Below are 27,167 nucleotides of genomic sequence, written 5' to 3'. Positions count from 1 at the left end.
CTCTTGGGGATTAGGGAGCTTCTTGTCTGGTGGGGAGTGGATGTGAACAGGTGGACACACGGATGGATGGGATGGATGAGTAGGTGGAAGTCGACCTCGGGGCTCTGAAAGGACCGTGCGGGCTGTTGGGGTGACTGAGGGGGCCCCAGGAAGGCGTTGGAGCCGTGGGGGGTGTTACGAGGGAGGCTGGGAGGCAGGTGGGGTCAGGCACTGGGAGACCTTGTAGACGTGGGGAAGCTTTCGGTTTTTATGTTGAGTGCAATGGAGCCAGGAAGAGACTGAAGCCCGGGAATTGCACAAACAGGACGTGCTCACTCTTATACTTTCCTGTGACCTCTCTGGCAACCAGCGAGGAGGAGAAGGAGGGGCTGCTGCAGTGTGGGTGGGAGGTGCTGGAGGCCTGGGTTGGTGCTGGCACAGGGGTTGCAGGGTAGGCACATCCCGAGGGGGGTCCACAGGGGCGTGGTCGGGAGGGTGACTGCGGGGAGGAGCCCTGCCCTGCAGAGTGATCTTAACGGGCCTCAGTTTCCCCGAGTAAAGGGGGTCTTACTTCAGATGAGCGGTGTCCACACTGCGTTCCCCAGAGCTGGGTGTTTCCAAAGTGCCTGGGGGCTGCTACCGGGTGGAGGGAGAGCCAGCGAGGCCCCAGCTCAGGCCTGTCCTATACCCGTCCCTCGCCCCGCCAGCCCCGGTTACATGACAGCTATCTGTTTTACGGGTTAGAGTCCTGGATAAGGCTTCGTTTGAAGCAAGGTTCCTGCTGCTTAAAAAATAAGCACCTCGGGAGCCCTGGCCTCAGAGATACGGAGGAACGCCCTTGTTCCCCGCCCCCATCTGAGAACCAAGGAGTGGTCAGGGACCGGGTCTTGAGGCCAGTGTGGCCCTTGGTGTGGGTGAACCTGTTGCCGGGGCTGGAGGGCCCCCCCACCTTCGTCTTCTCTCTGCTCATCCCTCTCCTGTGGTCCCAGGTGGTGATGAAGGTGGTGCAGCTGCTGCCTGATGGGCACCGCGTGAAGAAGGAGGTGGACGCGGCGCTGGACACGGTCAGTGAGACCATGACGCCCATGCACTACCACCTGCGGGAGATCATCATCTGCACCTACCGCCAGGTGAGCCCCGGCCCCGGCCCGGGTGCCGTCCCCACGTGCACAGCCCAGGAGGCGGCCACCGTGGGCGTGAGGGCTGGGGGCCCCATGGGACCCCCAGGGGCTCTCGGTCACTTCTTCACCTTCTGGGAGCGGAGGGGATCCCTGACATGGAAATACGGCCAGCCACGGCTCGTCCCGGCTGCGTTCTAGAGCGCTCGGTGTGGTGTGTGCGTGGGTGAGGTACCGGGTATTTAGCAGCCGCTGCGGCTCTGGGACTCGTCGAGGATGTGAGCAGTCAGAGGGAACACCCTGTCCTAGATCCCTGTGGTGCCAGGCATTCACCCTCCGGTTTCTGGGCCACGGGGGCCCTGGGGGTCCTGGGCAAGAGGCAGGTTGGTAGATGCGTCCTGGAGAGTGGCTGTTTAATATCCGGTGGGGAAGCCGTTCAGTGTTTTCACAGCTGATGCTGCCTGAGGGACTGGGCATTCAATAATACAAATCCGAAGTTTTCTAAAGAAGTCCAGATTTCATCTAAACACTCAGATTTTTAGCCTATCTAGAAAAATGTGCCCTCCAGTCGGCTGTGGTTCCCCGTGCTCTGTCACATGTGGCCCAGCTGGTGCAGCCATGTAACCTGCCGGGCCGCTCTGGGCATCAGACTCTGTGGCCTCTGGCCTCTGTGTAGAGCACGCTGACCTGTTCTTCTGTTCTCCTCTGGCCCAGTGAACTTGCTTGGCTGCTGGAGAAGAAGAGGGCGCTGGAGTGGGAGGGAGCAGCTGTGGGGGGAGCCGAGAAGACTGAGCCTGAAGTGAGGGAGTACCCCTCTGGGTGCCGACCTTGTGCTGTCTGCTGTGGGCCAGCGGTCCCCAAGGTCAGCTTCTGCCTGTGGCCCCTGCAGAGAAGGGGCAGCTCCAAGCCAGCCCCACGCTCAGCCTGCACCTGGCACATGTTGTGAATGGCTGATCCAGGCCAACCTTTGCTTAGGGTCACCGATCAGACCATGGTTGGGAAAAAGGGTGTTGGGCTAGAGGCAGGCCATCTGGGGTCAGGCTATGCCCAAGGCAGAGGTCACTTGGAAGGGCTGCCAAATTTGGGGTGGGGAAAGTGGTTAAGGAGTTTCAGAAAATGGACTTTGCTGAGCTTTGGAAGATGGGCTCATTTTCCCCAGGGCCAGCAGCTCCATTGTATATCCCCTTTGGAGTTGCCAGTGGGTCTCACTCATGGTGGTCTCGTATACTGCCACCAGGTGGCAGCAGTGAACGGAGAGCCTGAGCTCCTCCTTTCAGGACACCCCGAGAGGGCGGAGAACTGACGCTTCCATTTCTCTCTGTAGCTGGAGGCCCGAGTAGTTGAAAAAGGATGCCTAGCCCTGCCTCAGAGCACCATAGGCCCTCTCCCCACACTGACCACACTCTGTCAGAGTCCCCCTCTCCACAGCCCCTTCCTTCCGGCCCTGCTAGCTCTTCACTGCCTTTAGGCAGTTCAGGGACCGCCCCCCCGCCCCCAAAGGTGATAGGCCCTCCCCTCCTCTGAGCTCTGCAGCCATGGATGTTCATTGTGGGGCACACCGAGGGTGCAGCAGGGAGCATCAAGGGGACGTGAGCCTTGGGAAGAGAGGAGAGGTCCCACAGAGCTGGCCTTGAACAATCCCGAAGTAATGAGAGCCAGGCGAAGGCACTTCAGGCGGGAGGGAGATCCTGGGCAAAGGCCAGGAGGCTGAAAGGTGCAAAGCGAGTTCAGAAGCAGTGAAGGTGCTAGAGAACACAGTTGTGTTGGAAGTTGCCAGAGATGAGGCTGGGTGGGTGAATTGGCTCTACTCTGTTGGCAGTGGGAGAGAAGGGTGGTGTGGTTGGGGCTATGTTCAGCAGTAGATGCTCTGGCTGCCTTTGGGGTGTGGGGTGTTTTAATGGAAGCAGACCCAGCAGAGGACTCTCGCCCCCCTCCCCGCCAGGCCAGCCCCCTCATCTCCGTTCCAAAGGCTAGGATGGTGCCAACCTCTGCAGTGGGAGGAGGGGAATCCCTGAGCTCCATTCCTGGGCTTCCCGGTGTTGGTGATGGAGGGATAAGAGTCCGGGGCAGGGCTTCCCTGGTGGCGCAGTGGTTAAGAATCTGCCTGCCAGTGGAGGGGACACGGGTTCAATCCCTGGTCTGGGAAGATCCCACATGCCGCGGAGCAACTAAGCCCGTGTTCCATGACTACTGAGCCTGCGCTCTAGAGCCCGCAAGCCACAACAAGAGAAGCCACCGCAATGGGAAGCCCACGCACCACAATGAAGAGTAGCCCCTGCTCTCCGCAACTAGAGAAAGCCCGTGTGCAGCAACGAAGACCCAACACAGCCATAAATAAATAAATAAATAGATAGATAAATTAAAAAAAAAAAAAAAAAGAGTCCGGGGCAGAAGCAAGATGTAGGTTCATTCCCCAATTTGGCCACCAGGTGGCACCAGCGAGCTGGGGTCAAACTCTCAAAAGAGCTGAAGAGGAGGGGGGCCTGAGACACCCTCTAATCCAGTTCTTCTCACTCTGGCTGTGCAATAGATTCACCTCGGAGCTTTAAAACAGGCCCATGGCTGAGCTCCATCCCCAGAGTCTGATTTAGTTGGTCTGCTATGGGGGCCGGGGCATGGAGCTTTTCTTAAAGTAACTTAGGTGATTCCAAAGTACAGTCAAGGTTAAGTACCACGTACTCTAAGCAGGGGTCCCCAACTTCAGTGAGGTTCAGGATCACCTGGAGGACTTGTTAAAATGCATATTGCTGGGCCCGCCCCCAGGCTTTTGATTCTGTAGGTCTGGGTGTCTAGCAAGCTCCTAGATGACGCTGACGCTCCTGGGCGGGGACCGCACTGCGGGTTCTGCTGCTGTAGTGTCTTGCCCTCTTGCTCTCTCCTTTTTATAACAGATTTATTGAGATATAACTCACACACCAGACAAGCCACTTATTTAAAGTGTGCAAGGCAATGGTTTTTAGTATATTCACAGAGTTGTGTAACCATCGTTACCACAATCAACTTTAGAACATTTTCATCATCCCAAAAAGAAACCTCTTGTACGCATTAGTAGTCGTTCCCCATTTCCCCCTCTCCAAGCCCTAGGCAACCGCCAAGCTACTTTCGGTCTCTGGGGATTTGCCTATTCTGGACATTTCATATAAATGGAATTATACAATATTTGGACCTTTGTGACTGGCTTCTTTTACTTAGCATAGTATTTTTGAGGTTTATCCACATTGTAGCATGTATCAGTATTTCACTCCTTTTTATGACTGAATACTATTCTGTTGTGTGGATATATCACATTTTGTTTATCTCTTCATCAGTTGACGGACATTGGGTTGTTTCCGTTTTCTCGCTGTTATGAATATAAAGCTGCTATGAGCATTCATGTATAAATATTTGTGTGGACATGTTTTCAATATACACAGGAGTGGAATTGCTGGGTCATATTATAACTTTAGGTTTAATCTTTTGGGGAACTGCCAGACTGTTTTCCAAAGTGGCTGCACCATTTTATATTCCCATCAGCAGTGTGTGAAGATTCTAATTTCTCCACATCCTTGCTAACCCTGGTGATTGTCCTTTTTAAAAAATTTTTTAAAAAATTTTATTAATTTTTTTGGCCAGGCTGCGTGGCTTGTGGGATCTTAGGTCCCTGACCAGGGATTGAACCCATGCCCTCAGCAGTGAAAGTGCAGAGTCCTAACCACTGGACCGCCAGGGAAGTCCCTGGTGATTGTCCTTTTTGATCTTAGCCATCCATTATAGCTGTAGCCCAGATGATTCTGTGGCTTCTTAGCTGGTCACTGAGAACTTTTGTGGGTGAAATGGGGCCTGGAGTCCTCGCTCCCTGCATGGGAGACTGTGCGTCTCTCTGCCCCTCTAGGAGGTCGTGTCTGGGTGCTCTGGCAGAGAGTGGAGTGGATGGGGGTCCCTAAGGTCCCTGAGTGGTGGTCAAGCAGATCCAAGAGGGAGGGGGAGTGTGTGGGGCGCTCTTGCTGTCAGAGTCAGCTGTGAAGAGGCAGGGAATCAGTTTGGGGATTGCCATCTTTTTTTTTTTTTTTTTAATTAATTATTAATTTTTGGCTGCACTGGGTCTTCGTTGCTGCACAAGTGCTTTCTCTAGTTGCGGCAAGCGGGGGCCACTCCTTGCTGCGGTGTGCGGGCTTCTCATTGCAGTGGCTTCTCTTGTGGCGGAGCACGGGCTCTAGGCATGCGGGCTTCAGTAGTTGTGGCATGTGGGCTTCAGTAGTTGTGGCTTGTGGGCTCTAGAGCTCAGGCTCAGTAGTTGTGGCGCATGGGCTTAGTTGCTCCGCGGCATGTGGGATCTTCCCGGAACAGGGTTCGAACCCGTGTCCCCTGCATTGGCAGGGGGGTTCTTAACCACTCTGCCACCAGGGAGGTCCTGGGGATTGCCATCTTAAAAATAGTCACTCTTCTGATCCATGAAAAAATAGGGTATCTTTCCATTTGTATCGGTCTTCTTTAATTTCTTACATGATGTTTTGTAGTTTCCAGAGCGTAAGTTTTGTACTTCTTTTGTTAAATTTATTCCTAAGTATTTTATTATTTTTATGCTATGGAATTATTTATGCTAATTATTTATGCTAATTATTTTATGCTATGGAATTGATTTCTTAGTTTTATTTTTTGACTTTGTTCATTGCTACTGTAGAAATACAACTGATATTTGTATATGGATCTTCTATCTTGCAACCTTGTAGAACTCGTTTATTAGTTCTAATACTTTTATTTTTTTAGTGAATTCCTTAGAATTTTCTATATACAAGATCATGTCATCTGCAAATAGAGATATTTTATTTTTTTCTTTCCAATATGCATGCCTTTTATTTGATTTTCTTGTCTGATTGCCCTGGCAAAATCTTCCTGTACAATGTCGACTAGAAGTGGCAAGAGCAGACATCTTTGTCTTGTTCCTGGTCTTAAGAGGAAACCTTTCAGTCTCTCACCGTTAAGTATGATATCAGCTGTGGGTTTGTCACAGATATCCTTTGAGGAAGTTCTCTTCCATTCTTGGTTTATTGAGTGTGTTTTTTAATGAAGAGATGTTAAATATTGTCAAATGCTTTTTCTCTATCCATTGAGATGATTCTGTGGTTTTTGCCCTTTATTCTATTGGTATAGTATATTGCTGGAATTAATTTTTGGGTATTAAACCAAGCTTGCATCCCTGGGATAAATCCTACTTGGTCATGGTGTACGATCTCCTTTATATATTGCTGCATTTGGTTTGTGGAGGATTTTTGCATCAAATTCATAAAAGCTATTGATCTGTAGAGTTCTTTTCTTATGATGTGTTTGGTTTGGCATCAGGGTAATATTGGCCTCATACAATGTTACCCTGTCATGGGGAGACAGAAACCTAGGGAGGGAGAGAGGGTATGACAAGTGTGTTAGTCAGCTTGGGCTGGCATACCAGACTACCACAGACTGCATGGCTTAACCAACAGAAATTTATTTTCTCACAGTTCTGGAGGCTGGCAAGTCCGAGATCAAAGTTCTGGCTGATTGAGTTTCTAGTGAGGGCTCTCATCCTGGCTTATATACAGCCGCCTTCTCACTGTGTCCTCACATGGCCTCTGTGTGTGTGTGTGTGTGTGTGTGTGTGTGTGTGTGTGTGTGTGTGTGTTTTGTGTGTACGGAGAGAAGGGAAGGGAGGGAAGGGGCTCTCTGGTATTTCTTCTTATAAGGACACTAATCTCAGAGGTCGTCTAATCATTGACGCCTGGAAGTGCTGTTAGAGAACAAAGAAAGAATCCAAAGACCTTATTCCTAGCCCAGGTTTCACAGACCAGTGTTAACAAAGGGAAGGATCTTTCAAGGGTTGCCAATATGTAACCTTATTAAATGTGTTCATTTTAAAAGAAGGAAGGAAGTAAAGAAGCAAAAATGAAAAAACCCAACTACCATCTAACATGGTTGGCATTTTAGAAAAGAAAGGATATTTTAGTACCAGAAAAGTAGGGTGGGTGTTCTCAGAATAGAGGACAGTCCTTGAAAAGATTTATATTTCTAAATTCCTGTGGAGTTGTGAGACTGGTCATAGACCTAGATTTGGAAATTGAGACGAGGCCACTGTTTACTTTAGTCAGAAAGGCCGAATGCCTCCTTCAGGGTCACCCCGCACTCGCCCCAGCCTGACTGGACCCAGAGCCCCTGTCCTGCCTGAGGTCAGGGTGATCTGAGCGGTCCCAGCTGCCTCCAGATTTGAGGGGGCATCTGGCCAGCTAGGTGTGTGTATGTGTGGACCCTGGAAGGGACTTAATTATGACCGTCAATCCCCGTGTGGATGGGAAGGAAGCAGGTTAGATTGTCCTGGGTTGACTGGCGGAAGGAACGAGGATGTGGGAGCTGGAAGGAGCTGGGTTCCTACAGGACCATCTTCATCCTCTCTGACTACCTTTGTCCCCCTGCCTACAGGCTGGACTAATGCTGCTTCCTGGCAGCGCTGTGTGTGGGAAGGACACAGGGCAGGCTGTGTGTGGGAAGGACACAGTAAATGCTCGAAAATGGGAGGCCCCAAGGATCATTGTAGGGCACAGTGTCCTGTGATGTTCTTCCTAGCTTCAAACCCCCTGAACAGACTCTCAGATTTTAGTGCCAAGGGGACTTAGAGAGCATGTGATCTCTCTGTTTACAGAGGAGCAGGAGAGCGGACTGCCCAGGGCCCCACGTGAGTTGATGGCAGGTCAGGGATGAGAGGCAAAGATCCTCACTCCCAGCCCCGAGCCCCTCCCCTGACCACGATGCCCTTGACCCCAGGTCTCAGTCAGTGTTGCCCTGGTGGGCTGTGGTGGGCTTGCTGAGGCTCCAGAGGCAGCTGCTTCCTCTACCCTTTCCCTCTGAGGGACTGACTCCTCTGGAAATTGGCAGCCATGTCTCACCCCTGGTACCAGGCTGTTTATTTAGACCCCTGCCCTCTGGTTTCAAGCCGGAAGCCCCTGGGTGCTCTCCGGTGGAGCCTGCAGGTGTCTGCTCAGAGCAGGCCAGGTGCTGCGTGTGCAGGTGACTCTCGTTCGCCTGGTTGGACACGCAGGACCTCTGAATGGAAATGGACCTGAGCCCAGGCTCAGGTTGGGGGTGTATCGCCTACATGGGCTCCATTTGCCTGGGAACATTCCAGGTCCTGTCCACATTCTGCCCCTCAGAAGGTTTCCTCCCAGGATCCCACAGCCTTGGGATTCTGAGACTCTGAGCAGCACGTGCTCCTCAGCTCCCTACCCTGCACCCCAGATCCCCCAAACAGTGCATTTCCCTTCCCTGGCCCTGCCAGGTCCAGCAGTCAGCTTACACCTTAATCGCAAGCAATTAAGAAAATGGCTCCTGGAACTTGACGAGTGCACTTCTGCCAGCAGTAAAACTATTTCAGGGCCCTTGGTGGAGAAGAGCCGGAGAATGTGGAGGTTGCTGCTCTGTCGTGGAGCAGAAAGGAGGGCTCACAGTGTGTGTAAGTCTCTGTCTGCACGGCGAAGTCACACACCAGCGATGAGGACTGTTTGTAGCTTGTCTGTGGTTTTGGAAATGTTATTAGACCATTACCCAGCCTCCCAGGGCTGGTTTCAGTTTTGCCTTCTCTTTCTGGTCTTTGTGCGTGTGCGCTCACTTCCTCTCACAGGGGTGATCGCGGTGTGTACACAAGCTGTCCTGCTTATTCACCTGGGTGACGTTCTTGCATTTAAACATGTGCTCAGGCAGCACATGCTTACTGAGCGCCTGTCCTGTGTCTGGGGACGGGACAGTGAGTGAAGGTTCACTGAGCTTATATTCTAGTAGAATGAGGAGTGGCTCATTAATAAATAGTTTGAGCTCGTGGACACTTTAGCCTGTCTGTTGAAGAGCCTCTACATCATCCTATGTAATGTCGGCATAATACCTGGTTGAGTGGATGTACTCCAGCATCACCTGCTCTTCCTGTGGAGGTGGCCCATGAGATTACTTCCTGTTGTTCTCTGGGCAGGTGATGGTACCATGAGCCTCACAGCGAATGCTGCTCTTTCATCCATGTGGCTTGTTTCTGTAGGCTGATTCTTAGAAGTAGGATTATTGACTAAGTTGAAAAATAGGAACATTTTTTCAAATTATTTTGGAAAATTTCAAACAGAACAATTCAAAGTAGGGAGAATAATTTCACAGACCCTTGTGTGCCCACCTCCCAGCTTCAGGAATCAGGGCCAGTCTTATTTCATCTGAAGCCCTACCAGTGCCACCCACTACCCCAACTGGATTATTTTGAAACAAGTCCCAGACCTCATATTACTTCCTCTATAAATATTTCAGCATATCCATCAAAGAAGGGATCTTTTAAAAAAAGACCATCATAGGGACTTCCCTGGTGGTCCAGGGGATAGGACACCGTGCTTCCACTGCAGGGGTTACGGGTTCGATCCCTGGCTGGGCAACTAAGATCCCGCAAGCTGCGGCGTGGCCAAAAAAAAAAAAAAAAAAAAAAAAAAAGACCATCATAACGCCATTATCACACCTAAAACGACAGTGATTTCTCATCCTCCAATACGTAGTCAGTGTTAGATTTACTTACTGATCTCACGACGTATTTCTGCAGTTGGAGCAGGACCCAAACAAGATCCACAGGTGGCATTTGGCTCACGAGGCCCTTAAGTCTCAATGAATCTAGAACATTTCCCCTCCTTACCTCCCCTGAAGTGAATGTGATGAGGTAACCGGCTTATCTTCCCGGGCGTCCCACAGTCTGGATCTTGCTGATTGCACCTGTGGGTTTAGTTGAGCCCGTGTTGCAGTTCCTGTGCTTCCTGTAAACGGGTAGAGCAGAGGCTTGATCAGATTTGGCTTGGCTTTTGGCCGGCACAGTCGTGGGTGGTGCTGTGTGCTGCCACGGGGGCCTGGAAGGTCCTGTGGTCTCTACTGTGACCTGGCAGCTGCTGGTGCTCATCCCCTCGATTCCTTGTTTCATTGGGGGTTTGCAAAATGGTGATACGCCGGCTCTCTCATTCCCTCTGCATTAATTAATTGCTTACTTCCAGAAAGAGGCTTCCCCGAGATGGCAGTGAGGGCCGGTGCTTGCTTTTCCCTTGGATTTACCCGTCCCCAGGGGAGGTTTGGGAGATGCTTCTCTAAAGCCGAGGGGAGGTACTCAGTAAGCCCTAATGTTCCTCCAGACTCGGATGGCGCTGGAGTCTGTGATGAGGGTCTGGGGGTGACTGGGTGGAGGTGGGCCGGGAGAGGGCAGACGGAGGGGCTCATGAGGGGAGGCTGGGAGTTGCTGGAGGCCATTGCTGGAGGCCGGGGGACCCAGGCCCCACGTGTCCTTGGGCAGCTCAGAACCAGCCTGGGAGGTGTCCACGCCAGGCTGACTGTACATTTTCACATCCACAGTCTGGCTCAGTCTTCCCTGTGTGCCTGTGCCTGACCAAGGCAGCTTGTAACATTACCTCCATTTGAGGAAGGGAGGCCCTGGGCTTGTCCGAGGACACACAGCTGGTAGATGATGGCAGGAGGAACGCCCGACTCCAGCCCCCGACTCCCAGATCAGGCCCTCTCCACTGTGCCACACTGCCGCCCAAGGAAGAGGGGGCAGTTTCACCTCCCTTGCCCATCTCCAGCCCCACTGGGGGAAAGCATAAGGCCTGGAAGCCATGGTCCTTGCCCTTGTATTCCCCGCCTGAGTAGAGGAACGAGCCCAGAGGACAAGAAGACATCCCACACTCGGGTCATGGCTGTAGAAGGGCATGGGACCAAACCTGCACACACATTTTCCGTGGAGACAGACCTTCCCCGGTATAGCAGTCTTTGTCGAGGCCTGTCTCAGGCTGCCTGGCCTCTGGGGGCTGCAGCCCGTGATGCCTCCTCCATTCCTATAGAGGCAGTGAGTTTGGGTCAGGGCCTGATCACCCCACGTGTGTGAGGCGGCCAGAATGCTCAGGGTATTTTTAAAAATGCCTCAGTAGGAAAAAAGAAAGAGAAAATCCTTTGAACTAAGCCACTCCATGAGTTTGGAATAGAGGTGAGAAGGCTGGGCCCCCGACTGAGGAGAATCCAAGGGGCCCCCAGCCCACAGTGGTGACTCCATCTGGTGAATGAGTTGTTTCCTGCTCGGCCTGGAAAGGGAAAATATTTGTGACAGAAACCAAGGTCAGGGCTCCTGAAGGAAGTCCTGTTAGAATCATTAATGCCAGGGGCACTTTTCCTTAGCCTTGGCTAGTGACATTAATTCTGTGTTAGTTCTGTGTTTAAGACAGTATGATGTGTCTCCCGTCTGTCCCTTCAGAAAGAGTTTGAGGAAAATCTGAGGTGAAGGTAACCACACGGAGAGAAGTAAAACATCCTTTGGTCTCAAATTGAGATTTATTTTATAGACTATGATGCTTTAACTTTGAGCCGTGCTTTTCGAGTTTCCTAAGAACTTCCCTGTCTCTCCTCTGGTCCGCAGAGTAGCTGGTGAGGAGGTGAGGGTGGGTTTTATTAGACCCATTTTCCTGAGGAAGACACTGAGGCCTAATGAAGTTTTGTGACCAGCTGGAGGCAGGATTAGCACCAGTCTCCCAACTCCTTGGCCTACATTCCTTTCCTTCACTGTGGTGGCCACGACCCAGAGGGCAGTTCTCTTGTGGCAGAAAAAAAGGGCTGACAAGGAAGCCACCAGCCCTTCCTGGTTGCACTGCCCTGGGTTGGTGCAGGGTTGCTAAGAGGTCAAAGAGATCCAGCTCAGCGCCGCAAGGACGAAGATTATTTCTTTTTTAAAATATATTTATTTATTTATTTATTTTTGGCTGTGTTGGGTCTTCGTTGCTGCGTGGCCTTTTCTCTAGTTGCGGCGAGTGGGGGCTACTCTTCATTGCAGTGCGCGGGCTTCTCAGTGCGGTGGCTTCTCTTGTTGTGGAGAACAGGCTCTAGGCGCGGGGGCTTCAGTAGTTGTGGCACGCAGCCTCAGTAGTTGTGGCTCGCGGGCTCTAGAGCACAGGCTCAGTAGTTGTGGCGCACGGGCTTAGTTGCTCCGCGGCATGTGGGATCTTCCCGGTCCAGGGATTGAACTCGTGTCCCCTGCATTGGCAGGCGGATTCTTAACCACTGCGCCGCCAGGGAAGTCCCGAAGATTATTTCTTAAAAGAAATGTAGAGAGAGACAGCTGTGGCCCTGAACCCCAAGTGGGGTCTCTCTCTGTCTCTCCAAGACTCCGGCTTGGCCAAAGTTGTTCCCTGGAGACCTCATTCTGGTAGGTAAAGTGTCTCAGGCAGTGCAATTAGAGCAACCCTGGAATGCTGTGAGCTGTCGTGTAAAATGTGATGGAAGAAAAGGGTTGCTTCCCAAGGCTCTTTCACACCAGGCCAAAATAGAGCCAGTGGATTGGTGAGCGGCTTTCATTCAGATGGAGTGTGGGTGTGTGGGTCTGTGTGTGTAAGTGTGAGTGTGTGAGAGTGTGTGTGTGAGTAGGCTCAGGTTCTCAGTAGCTGCGACCTCCCTTGCTTTCCCTTCCTTCCCATCATACGACTGAGCTGGAACCGCTTGCACCCTCCAGGGGGACCATGCTGGTTTGTTCAACGGCATCCATCTAGTGAACGCTGACAGGGTGCCAGGCGTGGTTTCTGAACGTGCGCCATCAGGCTTGGGATTTTCAGTGGTTCGGGAGGGGTTCAGATCTCAACCCCACCATCTCCCTGCCTCCCCCCTACCCCCCGCACCCTCTCCGTCTCCTGAGACCCTGCCTCTGTGCTTACTGCTGTCATTGTCAAGTTTGTGGTTGTCACTAAAGGTGCCCTTTCTGCAGCTCATCTCTGTTCCATGTGCAAGGGCTCATGCCTGAAACCCTGGCTCAGACCTTGCCTGGCACAAGTAGGGCTTCACAGATGTCTGCCTGTGAGTGGATGGAAAGCGGACAGTTGAATAAGTCATTGTGTGATTAAGTTGGAAACCCGCCCCCTACCATCTTTGTATCTTTTTGTTCTTTGTCCACATCGTTGGTCTCCAGGAGAGGGCGCTCTTCTCCAGCAACCAAAAGAGCCCTGGGAGGGGGTTGGAAACCCCGGTCCTAGCCCAGGCTCTGCTAGTAACTTCCGGCACAACCTTGGGCAAATCACTTTGACCTGCCTGGGCCTCTGCTTTTCCATCTGTCACCCGGGGTCACTACTGCTGCCCCGCCTGCCTTGAGGGGTGGCGGTGAGCACCTGCCTGGGTACCGGTGAGGTGGGAGTGGGGTGTACAGTTGCCGGGACACCAGGCTGACTCCCTTGGTTATGTGTAGGGACAGTGAGCTCCTGAGGCCAGGACCGTGTCTGGTCAGCACTGAATCCCAGAACCTGGTCTAAGGGTGAACGGTGTTTGTTGGATGAACAGCAGAGAAGCACATGGCACCAGGTTTAGCCCCTTCATGCTTTGAAAGTGCTGATCAAAATATGACATCTTTGGAAAACCAGTTACCCGCCTCTGGGGTGAGGGCCCCTTTCTCCCAAATGGGGACTAGGCGTGGAAAGCATCCTTGGGCTTGAGGCCCCTCAAGCCCACGCAGGCCTGAAGATGGAGTCTGCAGGGACTCATGCAGAGCCCCCAAGGAGAAGGGTGGGGTCTGAGCTCTGGGACCCTGCCCCTTAGAAACTGACCATCTTTGAGGGCTGTCGGCCACCCGCCCAGTCTGGACCCCACCTCAGCTGGAGGGCAGTGGTCGCCAGGCCATGCTTGTTCCTGGGGAGCGGGTGGGGAGAGGGCAGCAGGGAGGCTCCAGTAATGACCGCAGGTTCTCGCAGGGTCACTCTGGTGCCGCGCTGAGACTGGACAGTAGGGGCGGGGTTGAGGGTGGTGGCAGGGAGGCCAGTCAGGCGCCGTCACCGAGATGAGGTGGCTTGACTGGGGCGTGAGAGGGGGCAGCTTCTGGGAGTGTGTTGACATAGAGTTGACAGGATTCCCTGATTGGCTGGATGTGGGGCTGAGAAAGGGAGAAGTCGAGGAGGGCTGTCGGTTTGGGCCTGAGCAGCAGGGCTTGCCTGTGAGATGGCAAGCGTGTGGGCAGGGCAGGTTTGGGGAGTGGTCCCGAGGTCCGTTTGGAGTGCGTTGTGGAATTTGAGGAGCCCGAACCGTATCCATGCGGAGCTCTTGAGCAGCGGTTGCACGTCTGAGTCCGGAGCCCCCGGTGCAGGTACACACGTGGGGGTCCCCAGGGAATCTGGAATGTCGGTCCTAGGTGACACTGAGAGTATGACACTGAAAGGGCGACGTGACCCAGGCAGTGAGTGCCCGTTGACCAGCTGAGCACCCTCTGCACGCTGGGTCCTAGCAGACGCTCAGGGCGGCGGGAAGGAGGCAGAGATGGAAACCTGGTTGTAATCTGGGGCCTGCTGCCCCGGTGTATCGCTGTCTTGAGGAGACCAGTCATGCCTTGCAGAAGCAATTAAAAGCCCTCACGATGGAATGTCATGCAGTAGTTAGGGAACTGGTGCAGAGCGGAGGAGGCTGAGGAGCAGCCGGTGGGGCTGGATGGTTCAGAGCCTCGGGAGAGCAGTGGCTTGTCCAGGGCCTGGAGGGAAAGCTGAACGCGGCCAGCCCAGGTGGAGGGGAGGGCATTCCAGGCAGGAGGAAGAGAGAGGGTAAAGGTACAGAAGCAAGAGTGAGGCGAGGAGCACTTGAACTTGACTGTGGTGGAAAGGCCTAGGGTGTTAGGAGAGCTGGGGTTTTGGAGTTGATGTCCCAGCTTGGATCTGTGACCTTGCTTGAGCCCCATCTGCACCATGAGATGTCCCTCTTGCTTCATGGGTTTGCTGGAGGGCATATTAGAATCTCCTCATCAGATCTACGTACGTTGTGCTCAGCCTGGCACCTGCATGCAGGGGGCCTGGGCACACCCGGGGAGGCTTTCCAGCCCTGCCTCCGTGGGCCTCTCCCAAGTGGCCCAGCAAGGAGCAGCGCACCTCGGGGCCCGCGTTGATGCTGGGCAGCCTGGAGGCTTGAGAGGCCTGACGAACCCAGTGCCCTGGCCACCTTCCCGGGGCCCCGTCTGTTTTAGTGCTTAGTCCCCAATGGACGAGGAAGCCTTGTCCGCTCCACCACAGCTAATGACAGCCTGGCCTGCCAGGCCCTCTAAAAACAGCTCCACTATTTTTATCTACTGGAGGTGGCTGGCCTGTCCTCCTCCCCAGACAGTGCCAATATGGGGTGATTTTAAGGAAACCAGGGCTTTGCTAGGAAGATGGGTCATTGTCTCAAATCACAGACTGCGGTCGGGCAGGAAGCGCCCATGGAACCTTCCGGTGGGTGTCAGGCGTCACCTTGACCCAGGGGTCTGAATTTAGAGATAATTCCACCCTACCTTGCCAGTAGGGGCTCGGAAGGAATCACTTGGCCTCTCCACCCAAGATGTTCCTCAGAATCCTTGCTGGAATCTCTGGGGGCAGCAGGCTTCTGTCCCCTCTGGAGCAGGGGCACCAAGAGGATAGAGCTCTGCCCCCGGGGCCAAGTCCCGAGCCGAGGCCTCTTCACACCCACAGAAACTTACTTCTGAGCTCTTGAAAGTAGTTTAAAGTGACTCTGCCTGGTGGCACTGTGGGTGAATTCCTTTCCTTCTTTCTAAGAAAATGTGTTTAACTAGGCTCCCAGCCTTTGGATGGAGATTGAGGAGCAGCGTAAGGGATCGGGTGGTGAATGGCCAGCGCCGCGCGGCATGAAGTAGTCACCCTTAGAGACAGGCAGAGTCGTGCTGTATTGGCCGCAGTTTGTATTTAGGTAAAATCTTTTTTTTCTTTTTTTTGGTCCACTGGCTAATTTCTAAACAAAACTGCTTTTTTTTGGGCACTTGGTTGGTTGATCCATCCTTAAAACAGTAGGCGTCCTGCCCCTACCGGCCCCAGTCAGCTTCCTGCACCAGTGGCCCTGGGGCCATTCCTACCCTCACATCCGCCAGAAGCCCTCACTGGCCCCTTTGTCTGTAGGGTCAGGGCTTGCCTGGCTCTGGGCCCCCTGCTGCTACAAGGCCCTCCCCCTCTGCCTCCCTTGAACCCACCTCACTCTTTGACCCTTTCCTCCCCCTCTGAGGGCACCTTTCTGTCCCCTTCTTCCTAACGCACCTCAAATCCTCCTCCTCTTGGAGGCCCTCCCTCGTCCGCTACCTGCCTTGCCTCGATCCCGTGATCCGGCTGCTCTGGGTGTTTGGCAGTTGTCCCCTGTCTCCCCCAGACCACGAGTGTCTCTGCAGGCAGGGCCTGTGTGTGCCCCACCTTTGTGCCGTGGCTCTGGCCCCCGTTCCGTGAATGTCTGGACCCGTGTGGCCCCCCAGGGTTTATAGGTGCTTCCTCATGCCATACTTTACTGAGCAATGTGACCTCCAGCAACGTGGGGCTGAGAGTTTAAATGGCAGAACTGGGACCAGAACCCAGTCGTGTCTCCCAGGGAGTCAGGGCACTGGCTGTGGTCCCCTTGCCCCAGCTGGGCCCTGTTCGCTGTCCGCCTTCCACCCCTGCTCCGTCCCCAAGGTTCCAGAGCTCCTTCTGGATGGTGTGGTGGGCCAACCGTCCACTCCCATGACCCTGGGGGCAAAGACGGCAGAGGCACCAGAGGCTGAGTCACCCGAGGCAGAAGTGGGAGGTGGGGGACTAAGGTCCCACAAGCAAGCCCACTCCAGCTCGCGGTTCTTAGGGCTGTGGGTCGTGTCATGTCTGGGGCGGGGGCCCACCCAGGAGCCTTCCTGAAGCGGCCCGGAGGAGACTCGTGTAGGCTGACGTGTGCCTGCGTGGGAGGGCTTCCAGCTGTGGCTCAGTTGTTGGGAGACTGCCCTTCCTGGTTCCCGGAGGCCCGGGGGCTGGCTGTGCCCTCCCCTGGATGTTCCCGGTGCCTGAAGGTACGGCGGCTATGCCACATCCTCTTCTTGGAGCAGAGAGAGCTGCCTCGGGCCCTGGATGGAGGCCAGGATGGGGCGGGTGTGGGCGAGAAGGGGGGAGGGTGCAAGTGCAAGGTGAGGTGTGGCGTTCAGTCCCCCGGGCTCCCCCCTAGGGCGACGGTCCATCTGCGGTGGGTTGGAGGAGCACGCCCAGATATGGTGGCAGACACCCGGCAGGGGGAGAGCTGGCTCTGTGTGTCCTGGGCCTTGTCCCCCCGCCTACCCACTGACCCCGACACTGAGGAGAACCTGGAGAGGACCCCGTATAAGTCCTCTTCCTTCTGAGCATTAGTCTCCCGCGAGTCTTCCGTTAACAGGTCACTCCTATTCTCAGAGCTTCAGTGGCTCCCCAGTGCTAAAGCCACGGAGCTCAACCCTGGCTCCCTAGATTGGCCCCGGGGACTTTTCACAGCCCCCGTGCCCAGGCCCACCCCGCGGAGGTTCTCGTCTGATTGGTCCGGGGTGGGGCCCAGGCATCTGCACACCAGGGTTGGGAAGCTGGCTTTAGAGGGTAGACTTCTCGGCGCCAGGGTGGCTTCCACAGTTGGGGGCCAGCCCAGTTGCCCTCTTGTCCCTTCGCGCCCTTGTTCCAGCCAAGCCAGCCCCTTCCCAGTCCCCCTACCTGCTGGGCACCATCCTCGCCTCTGGGCCGCCCCGTCTGGTGCCCACTGTCTTCATCCGAGTCCACCCAGGCCCTCAAGGCCCAGCTGCATCCTGTGCTCTCTGGGAAGCTACCTTTAGTCACTTGGCTGTCCCTTCCCTCCCTAGCGTGGCCTGTTCTCCTAGAAGGTGCTCAGGATTGCCGTTCAAAAGACCGATGCCCCACCCCCCATCCCAGCCTGTCCCTCCCTGAGCTCCTGCACCTCTTGCTGATCCTGCTTCTGTGGTCTTTCTCTGCTCTGTCCCCAGCCTTGGAGAGTGTGTGTTGTGTGAGAGTGTGTCTGTATGTGTGTGAGTATGTGGGGGGGTGTGTTGTGTGTATGGTTTGTGTGTGAGTGTGGAGTGTGTATGCGGTGCGTGTGTGTGTACGTGACTGTGTTGTGTGATTGTGTGTGGGGTGTGTGTGACCGAGGGCATGTGGTGTGTGAGTGAGGTGTGTGTGGGTGTGTGTATATGTGTATGAGTGTGTGTGTGGTATGTACGATTGTGAGAGTCTGTGAGTGTGTGAGTCGGGTGTGTGTATGTGTGTAGAGCGTGTGTGGAGCGTCCCTGGCTGGGGGTGAGCACCCACTCTGACTCCCGCCCCGTGCCATCCGACCTCTAGGCGAAAGCGGCCAAGTCAGAGCGGGAGGCCCGGAGGCTGCAGCTGCGGAGCCTGCAGTACCTGGAACGCTACATCTGCCTGGTGCTCTTCAACGCGTACCTCCACCTGGAGAAGGCCGGCTCCTGGCAGAGGCCCTTCAGCGCCTGGATGCGGGAGGTGAGGGCGGGGGCGGGGGCCGGGACCGCCCTGTGCGTCTCCCCCGGGCCCAGGGACAGGCTCCCTGTTGAGCGGGCAGAGTTCTCATCTCACTGTACAGGACGCTCCCCTGTGGCTGAGATTGTGTCTCGTTCAGCTCTGGGTCCCCAGCACGGCCTCTGCGCTCAGCAGGCAGTGAGTGGATGGATGAGGAGGAGGAGGAGGGAGGAGACGAGGCGCCTGGGGACAGAGCAGGGCGGGTGCTGGGCTGGGCCCCTCCTCCTTGCCTGCGTCCCCAAGGCCAGCGTCACCTGGGTGCTGCTTCACGCCCACTGTTGTGTTCATCCCTCCCCTGTGCCCTTCTGGCTCCCCACTGTGGCTCGGCCCCTGCTGCCTTGCAGCCGTGACCTTGGACGAGTTAGTTAGCCCCTCTGAGCTGCTGTCCTCGGCGTTCCCACGTCAGCACCACCTCAGGAGGCTGTGGTGGGGATTCCATGAGATGCATACAGTGCCGTCTGCCAGAGCTTGTGTGAGCGGGTCTGCCTTACGTGGCGACTGTGACTGTATGCTCCCATTCTACAGAGGAGGAGACTGAGCGCAGAGAGGTTAAGTGCCGTGTTCACGGTCAGCGTTAGAGCAGGTTGTTTGGCTCCAAAGCCCACCATGTCTGGCCTAAGACGCTGCCCTCTCATGCCGCCTCCACCCTCCCTCTCTGCTTGGCTCTTCCTGGTTCTTCCGCCGGCTCGCCTGCTTTTAGAGGAGGAGCCGCTGCCTCGGCACCTCTAGGGCAGGAGAAAGGCCTCCTTCCCTCCTTGGCAGAGGAGCCTGTAATTACCCCTCCGCTGGGACACTGGCCCCTATTGACCTCACCAGACTGTCCTGGCAGTTCTAATCTGGACTCAGGGCTGGAATTAGCTCCCGTGGGGCAGGTGGGCAGGAGGATGGGAGGCTGTGATGGGTATAGGAAGGGTACAGGGGCTTAGGTAGGTGTGCACGTGGGGTCAGAGCTGTGAGGGAACAGAGGCAGGGAGGCCACCACAGGGCCTGGTGGCAGGAGTGGTGGCTGCTGGGCGTTTCTGCTGAAGATGGGCCTTCAGGGTGTTCCTGATAGGGCATGGGTCACACCAAGGCCACATTGGGGCCACCCTCTTGAGCAGGCCTTGGGCTCAGCTTCCTCTTGGAGGTGGAGGTGGTGGGGGACCTAGGACACTTCTGCTTGGGTTCTGCTCAAAGAGCTGAAATCAGGGAGACCGGGGGCTGGGGAGGAGCTTGATCCCCTCGCCAGCTGAACCCTGGTGGTGGGTGTTTGGGGACGTCAAGGAGGGCGAGAACTGCTGGTCCAGCCCCGAGCGTGGGTTCCAGCCTCAGGGGATGAACAGAGGGCAGGGATGCGGGTTGCCCGGAGACCTCTGTTTGGAGTGGAGCCTGCATCCTCCCCATCCCCCAGGACGGTGGGGAGAGAGGGAGGCTGGTCGTTGAGTAGTTTGAGTCTAGTGCCAGGGTCTGGGCCATAGGGCTGTGTGGAGAGTGTCCAGGGAGGCCCCAGTTAACCCGCCTGAGCTGAGGCCCTTGGTGGGCCTGCCTGCTCCACAGCCGGAACTCACAGCCAAAGGGCTCCTGCTGGCTGCTGCATCCACACTGCCTTCCCCAGCGCTCCCTGGGGGCCCAGCTGTAATACCGGGAGCAGCTGGGCCTCTGCTCCTGAGGTCCCCATGGGAGCGTCCCCATGGGGCTACACAGGCATGGGGCGTGCTTGGCCTCCCGCGCTGCTCTCCGCTTGCTCACTACCTGCCAGGCGCTTTCTGTGAAGCGTCGCCCTCCACACTGTGCAGTCCCGTTATAAGGAAACGGAAGCACAGAACAGTTAATAGTAATCAAGATGCAAACTTGTGCAGGTCACTGAGCTGGGGGGAGGCAGCGCTGGGCCCCAGACTCGCCTGCATCTGCGGAGCCCAGTGAGGGGAGGACGGTGTGACAGAGGGGGACGGGGGACCTGAAGGATTACCCCCTTTCCCTGGAGCTCTGCCCCCATCTCTGCTGTCCTCCCCAGGTGGCAACAAAGGCCGGCATCTACGAGATCCTCAACCAGCTGGGCTTCCCCGAGCTTGAGAGCGTGGAGGACCAGCCCTTCTCGAGGCTGCGCTGCCGGTGGCAGGAGCAGAGCCACGGCCCCGAGCCCTCCGCTGCGGGGGACTTCCTGTAGGAATGGGACTTCCTGTAGGACGCGCTCCCCCTGCCCCTGCTACCGCCGCCTCCCTCGGGGCCACCTCCTACCCTCGCAGGCTGGGGGTGCCGGTGCTCTTCACTGACAGTGGCCCTGAGAAATGATTCCTCAGCTTAGCAGAGAGACTGGCATGGGTGGGGACCCCTTTTCTGAAAGAGTTTTTATAGGACAATTGGCGCACAGTGATACCTTGTGAATGGCAGGCGCGGGGAGGGCCTGCAGGAAGGCCGGTGTGGCATCACGTCTCCAAGGAGCTCACTCCCCAAGTTGCCAAGCGAAACCCCTCGCCGCTTCGCCCTCCCCTCTCCCCCGAGCGGCTCTGATGGCCCCTGGCGCGGAGCAGCCCTGGCCAGTGTTGGTTTCCCTCTTTCCCTCTCTCGTGGCTCTCCCACGCGGCTTCTCCCGTTTTGCTGCTTGAGCACTGCCCTGGGGGCCCCGGGCTCCCTAGGGAGTAGACTGTGTGCTGGCTGATTTGTTACCTTAAAGGCAGCTTTACCCAGTTTTCTTGCCTCTCATGCCTCGTCTCAACCTGGAGACTTGAAGAAGGACAACCACACGCCCGGTGGGTCCCGCAGGGGGCCTCTGCCTCTCCTTCCTTTGCCCTCTCCCCTCCCCTGGGCTGGCAGGACTGTGGAGGTTTCCAGGGAGCTGAAAACGAAATGGAGTCCCTCCCGGGGGAAGAAAGAGCTTTCAGAAGGTGCATGCAGCCCTGTGGAAGAGGCCAGCTCCGTTTCTCTGGAACCATGGGCGGGAGGTCTAGGGGAGCACTGCCTCCCTGCGCCGCCATCCAGAGTGGCCTGTGCCCCGACCTGCTGTGGCAGGAGCCCCGGAGGCTGCCGGGTGACCCTGAGCGAGCAGTGGGGCGTGAGAGCGGACCAAGGATGGCGTGAGGGGGCACTTGGATTCCAGGCCATCCTTGCTGAGCATCCTTGAGCTGCCTTCCAGTGGGGGCAGAAGGGGCCAAGTGCTGCTGAGTTAGCAGCTGCCGGGACCAGCTCTGGGCAGACAGTGGGAGGGTTGCTCGGAGAGGCAGGCGGTGTTGAGCTGAGTCTGCGGCTCTCCCTCTGGGGGCTGGTGTCTCCCGAAGCACAGGGGCTGAATGGTGTGGACGCTGTCCTCCTGGCCTCGCTCGTTGGGGCCAGGGAGGTCTCTCTTGGTTGGACACCGGCACTTGTGCAGAGAAACAGGTGATGTGTCACTGGTCATGGTATTTTGAAAAGGGGGAAGAGGCCAAAGTTGTTCACGTCTACCTAGTGTTGGAAAATTTATGACCGTTTTAGCTGAATTCTTTTGCAAATCTACTGTATGTCTGTTCACTACCTTTTCAGATTTGTTGTTGTTTTCGGTTTTATTTTTGCATGTAGTAAAAAGTGTTAATTTTGTTGCAGACAAGGTCTAGAGGAGGGGTCAGAGATCAGGGCTGAACTGGGAGGGATCCTTTGCATTCTCATGGTTGGCCCTGACTTTCAGCTGTGCTGGGACTACTGGCTGGTCACATCACCTCTCTGCCTCAGTTTCCCCATCTGTAAAATGGGAGAATAATACTTGCCTACCTACCTCACAGGGGTGTTGTGAGGATTCATTCGTGATTTTTTTTTTTTTTTTTGTACAGAGCTTTTGAGCATTAAAAGTGGCTAAATGTGAAGTGCGCTTGGCTGCCTGTCTTTAGTGTGGGTCAGGTGTTACAGAACTGATGCAAGCTGGGGTCCCTGCTCCTTCAGAGTAAGGGTGGGAGGGCAGGGAGAGCCAAGAGCACCTGCCCGTAGTGCACCTGATTCTCAGAGAAGGGGGATTTTCCTGGACGCCTCTCTCCTTCCTTCACATCCCCAATCATGTTTGACCCTCTCACCCTGGATGCCCACAGCTGACGTGCTGAGCCCCTTCTTGAAGAAAGCAACGTAACAGGCTAATTCACGCTAAAGTGTGAAGGACTGTTATATCCAGGGGAACAGAACAAAATGGAATTTCAAGGGCTATGAAGGAGGGTGGTCCTCAACCTCTATTTCCTTTTCTTATCCCTACAGGCTCCCCTTGGTCCCTTTAGGCCCCTGAATGCTTGAACACACTTGTGTTGAGAAATTGGTGTGTAAAGAGGCAGTAAGGAGAGTGAGGTAGAGAGAGTGCTGACCTGAGGCTTCTCTCTAAGCTCTTCCAGGATTAGGGGAATCAGACCCTCTAGGTTGTAGTTCCAGGGTCAGCTGGGGGTGGTGAGAATGGAATCCGGAGCCCCGACCGCATAGGGTTGGTGATCTCCCCAGCCTTGGAGCGGAGGCCTCCTGGGGTTACTTCCCAGCACAGCAGAGTCCAGGCATGCTCTGTGTGGCTTCTGAATGTGAGCGCAGTGGTGTATACACCAGTGTGCATGTGTGTCCGTATGTGGGGTGGTTCAGCACTTCTCTGCCAGGGGTGAGGGGATTGTAAAAATATGATCAGTGGAAGGATCTCCTGGGACCCTGATGGAGGTGCGGCAGGGTCTTGGGACGACCAGGACTGGGAACTGGAATACTGTCCAGGGAGCCCTAGAAGTCCTCTGCAGCATCAACGGGGGTGCGCCGCTCCAATCCCCCCTCAGGAGAACCCGCTGCAAGAGCAGACGGCACAACTCCAGCCGCTGCAGCTTCGATCCAACACGCACCAAGGCCGCGCTCCGTCTCCAGCCCTCTCCCCGCTTGGGCTCTCCCAGACCACGACTGAGGCCGGCAGGGCTCTCGAGCCACTAGCCACGCTGTTTCTGCCCGTGGCAGCCTTGCCTGGGGCCTCCCCGTTGGTCTGGCTGGGGGTTCCCCAGACCCACCCTGCAAAGTGGGGCTCTCGCTTCCTCTCTCCTTTCACGGGCGTCAGACCCGCATCGTGGTCTGCAGGCTCTTCCTGCCTTCTGCCTCCCCCTCCTTTATCCTTCACAGGGGTTTCCACAAATAAATCTCCTGCACATCTGATCCCATCGTGGTGTCTGCCACTCTGAGGACCTGAATGACACACCCTCACCCTCTTCTTGGCCCCCCTGGGCAGCTTCTTTGTCCCTCTTGCTGGTTAAGGCAGCCTTCTCTGGCACTGCGCAGGGACACCACCAGCCCGGTTTCCAGCTTCATATGTTACAGTTCCAGCCAGACTCAGTTGTCTTTCTCTCTCTCGCACCGCCCTGCCCTTCCATCTCGAGTGTGCGGCTGCGGGGCCTGTGGACTGGGGCCCGTGTGGAAGGAAATTGCTGCTCACCTTCTCTGTGGATGGGGTGGGGTGGGGAAGGCGGGACTGAGGCGCTTAGAGTTATCTGGGTGGATACCCCTAAATCTGCGAATGGCAGTGCCAACCTCTGATTATTTCCTAAATAGAGGGAATATTTCCTGAGTAAACCATTATAAAGGTTTTCAATTTGTCCTCCAGAAATGTCCTATTGGATAGTCTCAAATAGCAGTTAATGAGCTCGCTGTTTCTCATGCCTGGCCAGCACCGCCTATTCCACTTTTTTAAAAACTTCTCGCTAGTTTTGTGGCTCACAATAGAATCTCATATGTGTTTAATTTTATATTTTATTTATTTACTTTTTTTTAATTGAAGTATAGCTGCTGTACAATATTATGTTACAGGTATGTAATACAGTGATTCACAATTTTTAAAGGTAATACTCCATTTATAGTTCTTATAAAATATTGGCTGTATTCTCCATGTTGTACAATATATCCTTGTAGCTTATTTTATACCTAATAGTTTGTACCTTTTACTTCCCTACCCCTGTATTACCCATCCGTCCTTCCCTCTCCCCACTGGTAACCAATAATTTGTTCTCTATATATGTGAGTCAGCTTCTTTTTGGTTGTATTCACTGGTTTGTTGTATTTTTTTAGGTCCACATATAAGTGATATCATATAGTATTTGTCTTTCTCTGACTTATTTCACAAAGCATGATATTCTCTAGGTCCATTCTTGTTTCTGCAAATGGCAGGATTTCATTCTTTTTTTATGGCTAAGTAATGTTTGTGTGTGTGTGTATGTGTGTATACATATATATACACACACACGTATATAATACCACATCTTCTTTATCTGTGTGTCTGCTGATGGACACTTGGGTTGCTTCCATGTCTTGGCTATTGTAAATAGTGCTGCTGTGAACATTGGGGTGCATTTTTTGAATTAGTGTTTTTGTTTTTTCTGGATATACCCGAGTGGAATTGCTGGATCATATGATAGTTCTCTTTCTAGTTTTTTGAGGACCCTCCATACTGTTATTGAAGAGACTGTCTTTTCTCCGTTGTATATTCTTGCCTCCGTTGTCAAAGATTAATTGACCATAAGTGCATGGGTTTATTTCTGGGCTCTCTATTCTGTTCCATTGATCTATGTGCCAAGAGAGTGTCTGACTCCAAGCCCGTGCTCATTTCAAAGGTGGATGTCGGTGCCAGCTCTGGGTACTGGAATCCTCTCTGACATTTTCAGTGATGGGGAGAGAGATGTCAGTCCTTCTGGAAGTGTGCCCTCGCTGGGGCGGGTTGGGAGGGGGGTGAGGGGAAAGCATGATTACTTTGAAAACCTTCCTACAAGGTCTTGTGGTTCTCACGCTCAACGCTTTTCAAACCCCTTTGTTCTTTCAAGAGGTTCCCCTCAACACCACAAGAAGTACTTGTTTCCTATGAGTCACTCTGATAGATTATCTATGATGGAGGCTTTTGAGTTTCATTTTGCGCCTCCCCTTAGTATATTCTTTCTTTTCCTACCATCTGCCCGCCTCACCCTGAATTAAACATCAATAGTTTATGAAAACACACATTTCCCCATTCCCACCCCAACATTTGAAGTCACCAGTCTTTTAATTTTTGCCCATCTGATAAGGAATTGCCCATCTGATAAGGAAACAGTCTTTTGTTTTTATTTTAATATGATTTTCCCAATTACTAATGAGATGAAACATCTTTTTATAGGTTTATTGGCCATTTGGATTTGCTCTTTTATGTGTTTGCTTATTTTTCTACTGGGTTGTCTCTTTTAAACTAATAGGCGTAAAAATTTTAATACAGTCTGTTTCATTCGTAGGTAGATAGATAGATATACAGCCAGTTCTTTCTTCCAGTTTATCCGTAATTGTTTTGGAGTTTATTTTGTTAAATTTTTGCCTTTTATATTTTGTGTCTTGTGTCAGCAGACCTTCTCTACCCAAGGTTACTTATCTATTTTCTGGTTTTCTTTGATTGCTTGTACAGTATTGTCCTTTATGTTTCTTTAATTCACCTGGAGTAAATGTTTGTGAATGACATATGGTAGAGAATATAATTTATTTTTTTTCCAAATGCGTATCCAGTTGGCCTATGTTATTTATCGAGTAGCCAAGTTTCTCTACTCCTTGAACTGCAACCCTTGTCATATGTTAGGTCCCTGTGTATACATGGGACATGCAGCAGACATGTGATTGCCATTGCCTCTAGCATCCATTCATCTTCCAACAACCATCTCTGACTTTCCATCCTGAGTTTAAAAAATCTCGAGTGGATTTTTAATTTTTAAAATCTTTATTACTCTTTTCTGAACTTGTAGTTTTCCTTGGGTCAACTTTGGTAAAATACCAACATTTTCCCAGAATAACACATGGACATCTGTCAAGATTTTCAAGTTTATTAATGTAAAATCATATGTAATATTCTCTCTTTTCTTTTGGCTGCACCCAGCGGCATGCAGGATCTTAGTTCCCCAACCAGCGATCAAACCCATACACCCCGTGCATTGGAAAGGCGGAGTCCTAACCACTGGAACGCCAGGGAAAACCTTGTAATATTCTCTTAAGTATTTAGAAAGCTCCTGTGCATCTGTGACTGTCTTCTTTCTCAATCTTAATGTTTATGAATATCTTACATATTTTCCATGGTCACATTTGCAAGTTTTTCTGTTTGTTATCTTCAGATAACCTATTTTTGTTCTTATAAATGTAAACATTGAGAATCTGTGATCACATAAACTAGTAGAGGTGACTGTTTGCTATAGTAATGCTACTTGATTCTATGAACCTCTTCTGAGTAATATGCCAAAAATCACATCATGATCTCTCATCAAAGCATTAAAAAATTTTTTTTCTATTAGCTGTCAGTCAATTGGGTACTCGTGTAATTTTGTTATAAGCATTGAGAATTGGAAAACACTGGAATTGCAAAAGGATGTATTACCTGGATATTGGAGTCATTAACTCTCTCACTTTCTGGAAAATATGCCCCCAAAAGTTTATTAAGATTTGTCAAGTGACTACTAATTATATCTCTTACTCTTTCACTCAGAGGTACCCTGTATAAACTAACATACACAAAAATAGATGAGGAAAATATTGTTCATTTTAACTCTCCTTTTCCAATACAAACTTTTCTTTTTTTTTTTAACAGTTCCAAAAAGTTTTTTAAAAACAACTTTATTGAGGTATAATTGACATACAATAAACTGTACGTATTTGAAGTGTATAATTTGTTAAGTTTTGACATAGGTATACACCTGTGAAATTATCAAAATCAAGATAATGACCATATCCATCATCTCCGAAAGTTTGCTTATATATCCCTTTATAATTTCTACTTCCTGACCTTCCCTCCCCCATCCCTCTCCGCAGGGACACTTTGATCTGCTTTTTGTCATCA

General features: G+C 53.1%; 1 protein-coding gene across 10 annotated transcripts in view; it reads left to right on the top strand.

The window, feature by feature from the left end:
* The window catches only part of PALD1 (phosphatase domain containing paladin 1), a 159,458-nt gene that overhangs the window by 62,564 nt on the left and 69,727 nt on the right, over positions 1–27,167 (top strand). For 9 of the 10 annotated variants that reach the window (XM_059900104.1, XM_059900102.1, XM_059900100.1 and 6 more), the window contains 3 exons: positions 969–1,109; positions 18,200–18,355; positions 20,385–22,195. In XM_059900104.1, coding sequence (XP_059756087.1) covers positions 969–1,109; positions 18,200–18,355; positions 20,385–20,537 — 450 coding nt within the window. In that variant the 3' untranslated portion in view covers positions 20,538–22,195. Of the gene's footprint in view, positions 1–968; positions 1,110–18,199; positions 18,356–20,384; positions 22,196–27,167 lie in introns of those variants that run through there. The other variant, XR_009497991.1, reaches the window with a different exon arrangement.

Source organism: Balaenoptera ricei, chromosome 16 (genome assembly GCF_028023285.1).
Source record: "Balaenoptera ricei isolate mBalRic1 chromosome 16, mBalRic1.hap2, whole genome shotgun sequence".
Taxonomy (NCBI): domain Eukaryota; kingdom Metazoa; phylum Chordata; class Mammalia; order Artiodactyla; family Balaenopteridae; genus Balaenoptera; species Balaenoptera ricei.
The sequence above is the reverse complement of the archived record's forward strand: the minus strand, read 5'-3'. Positions and strand labels throughout refer to the sequence as shown.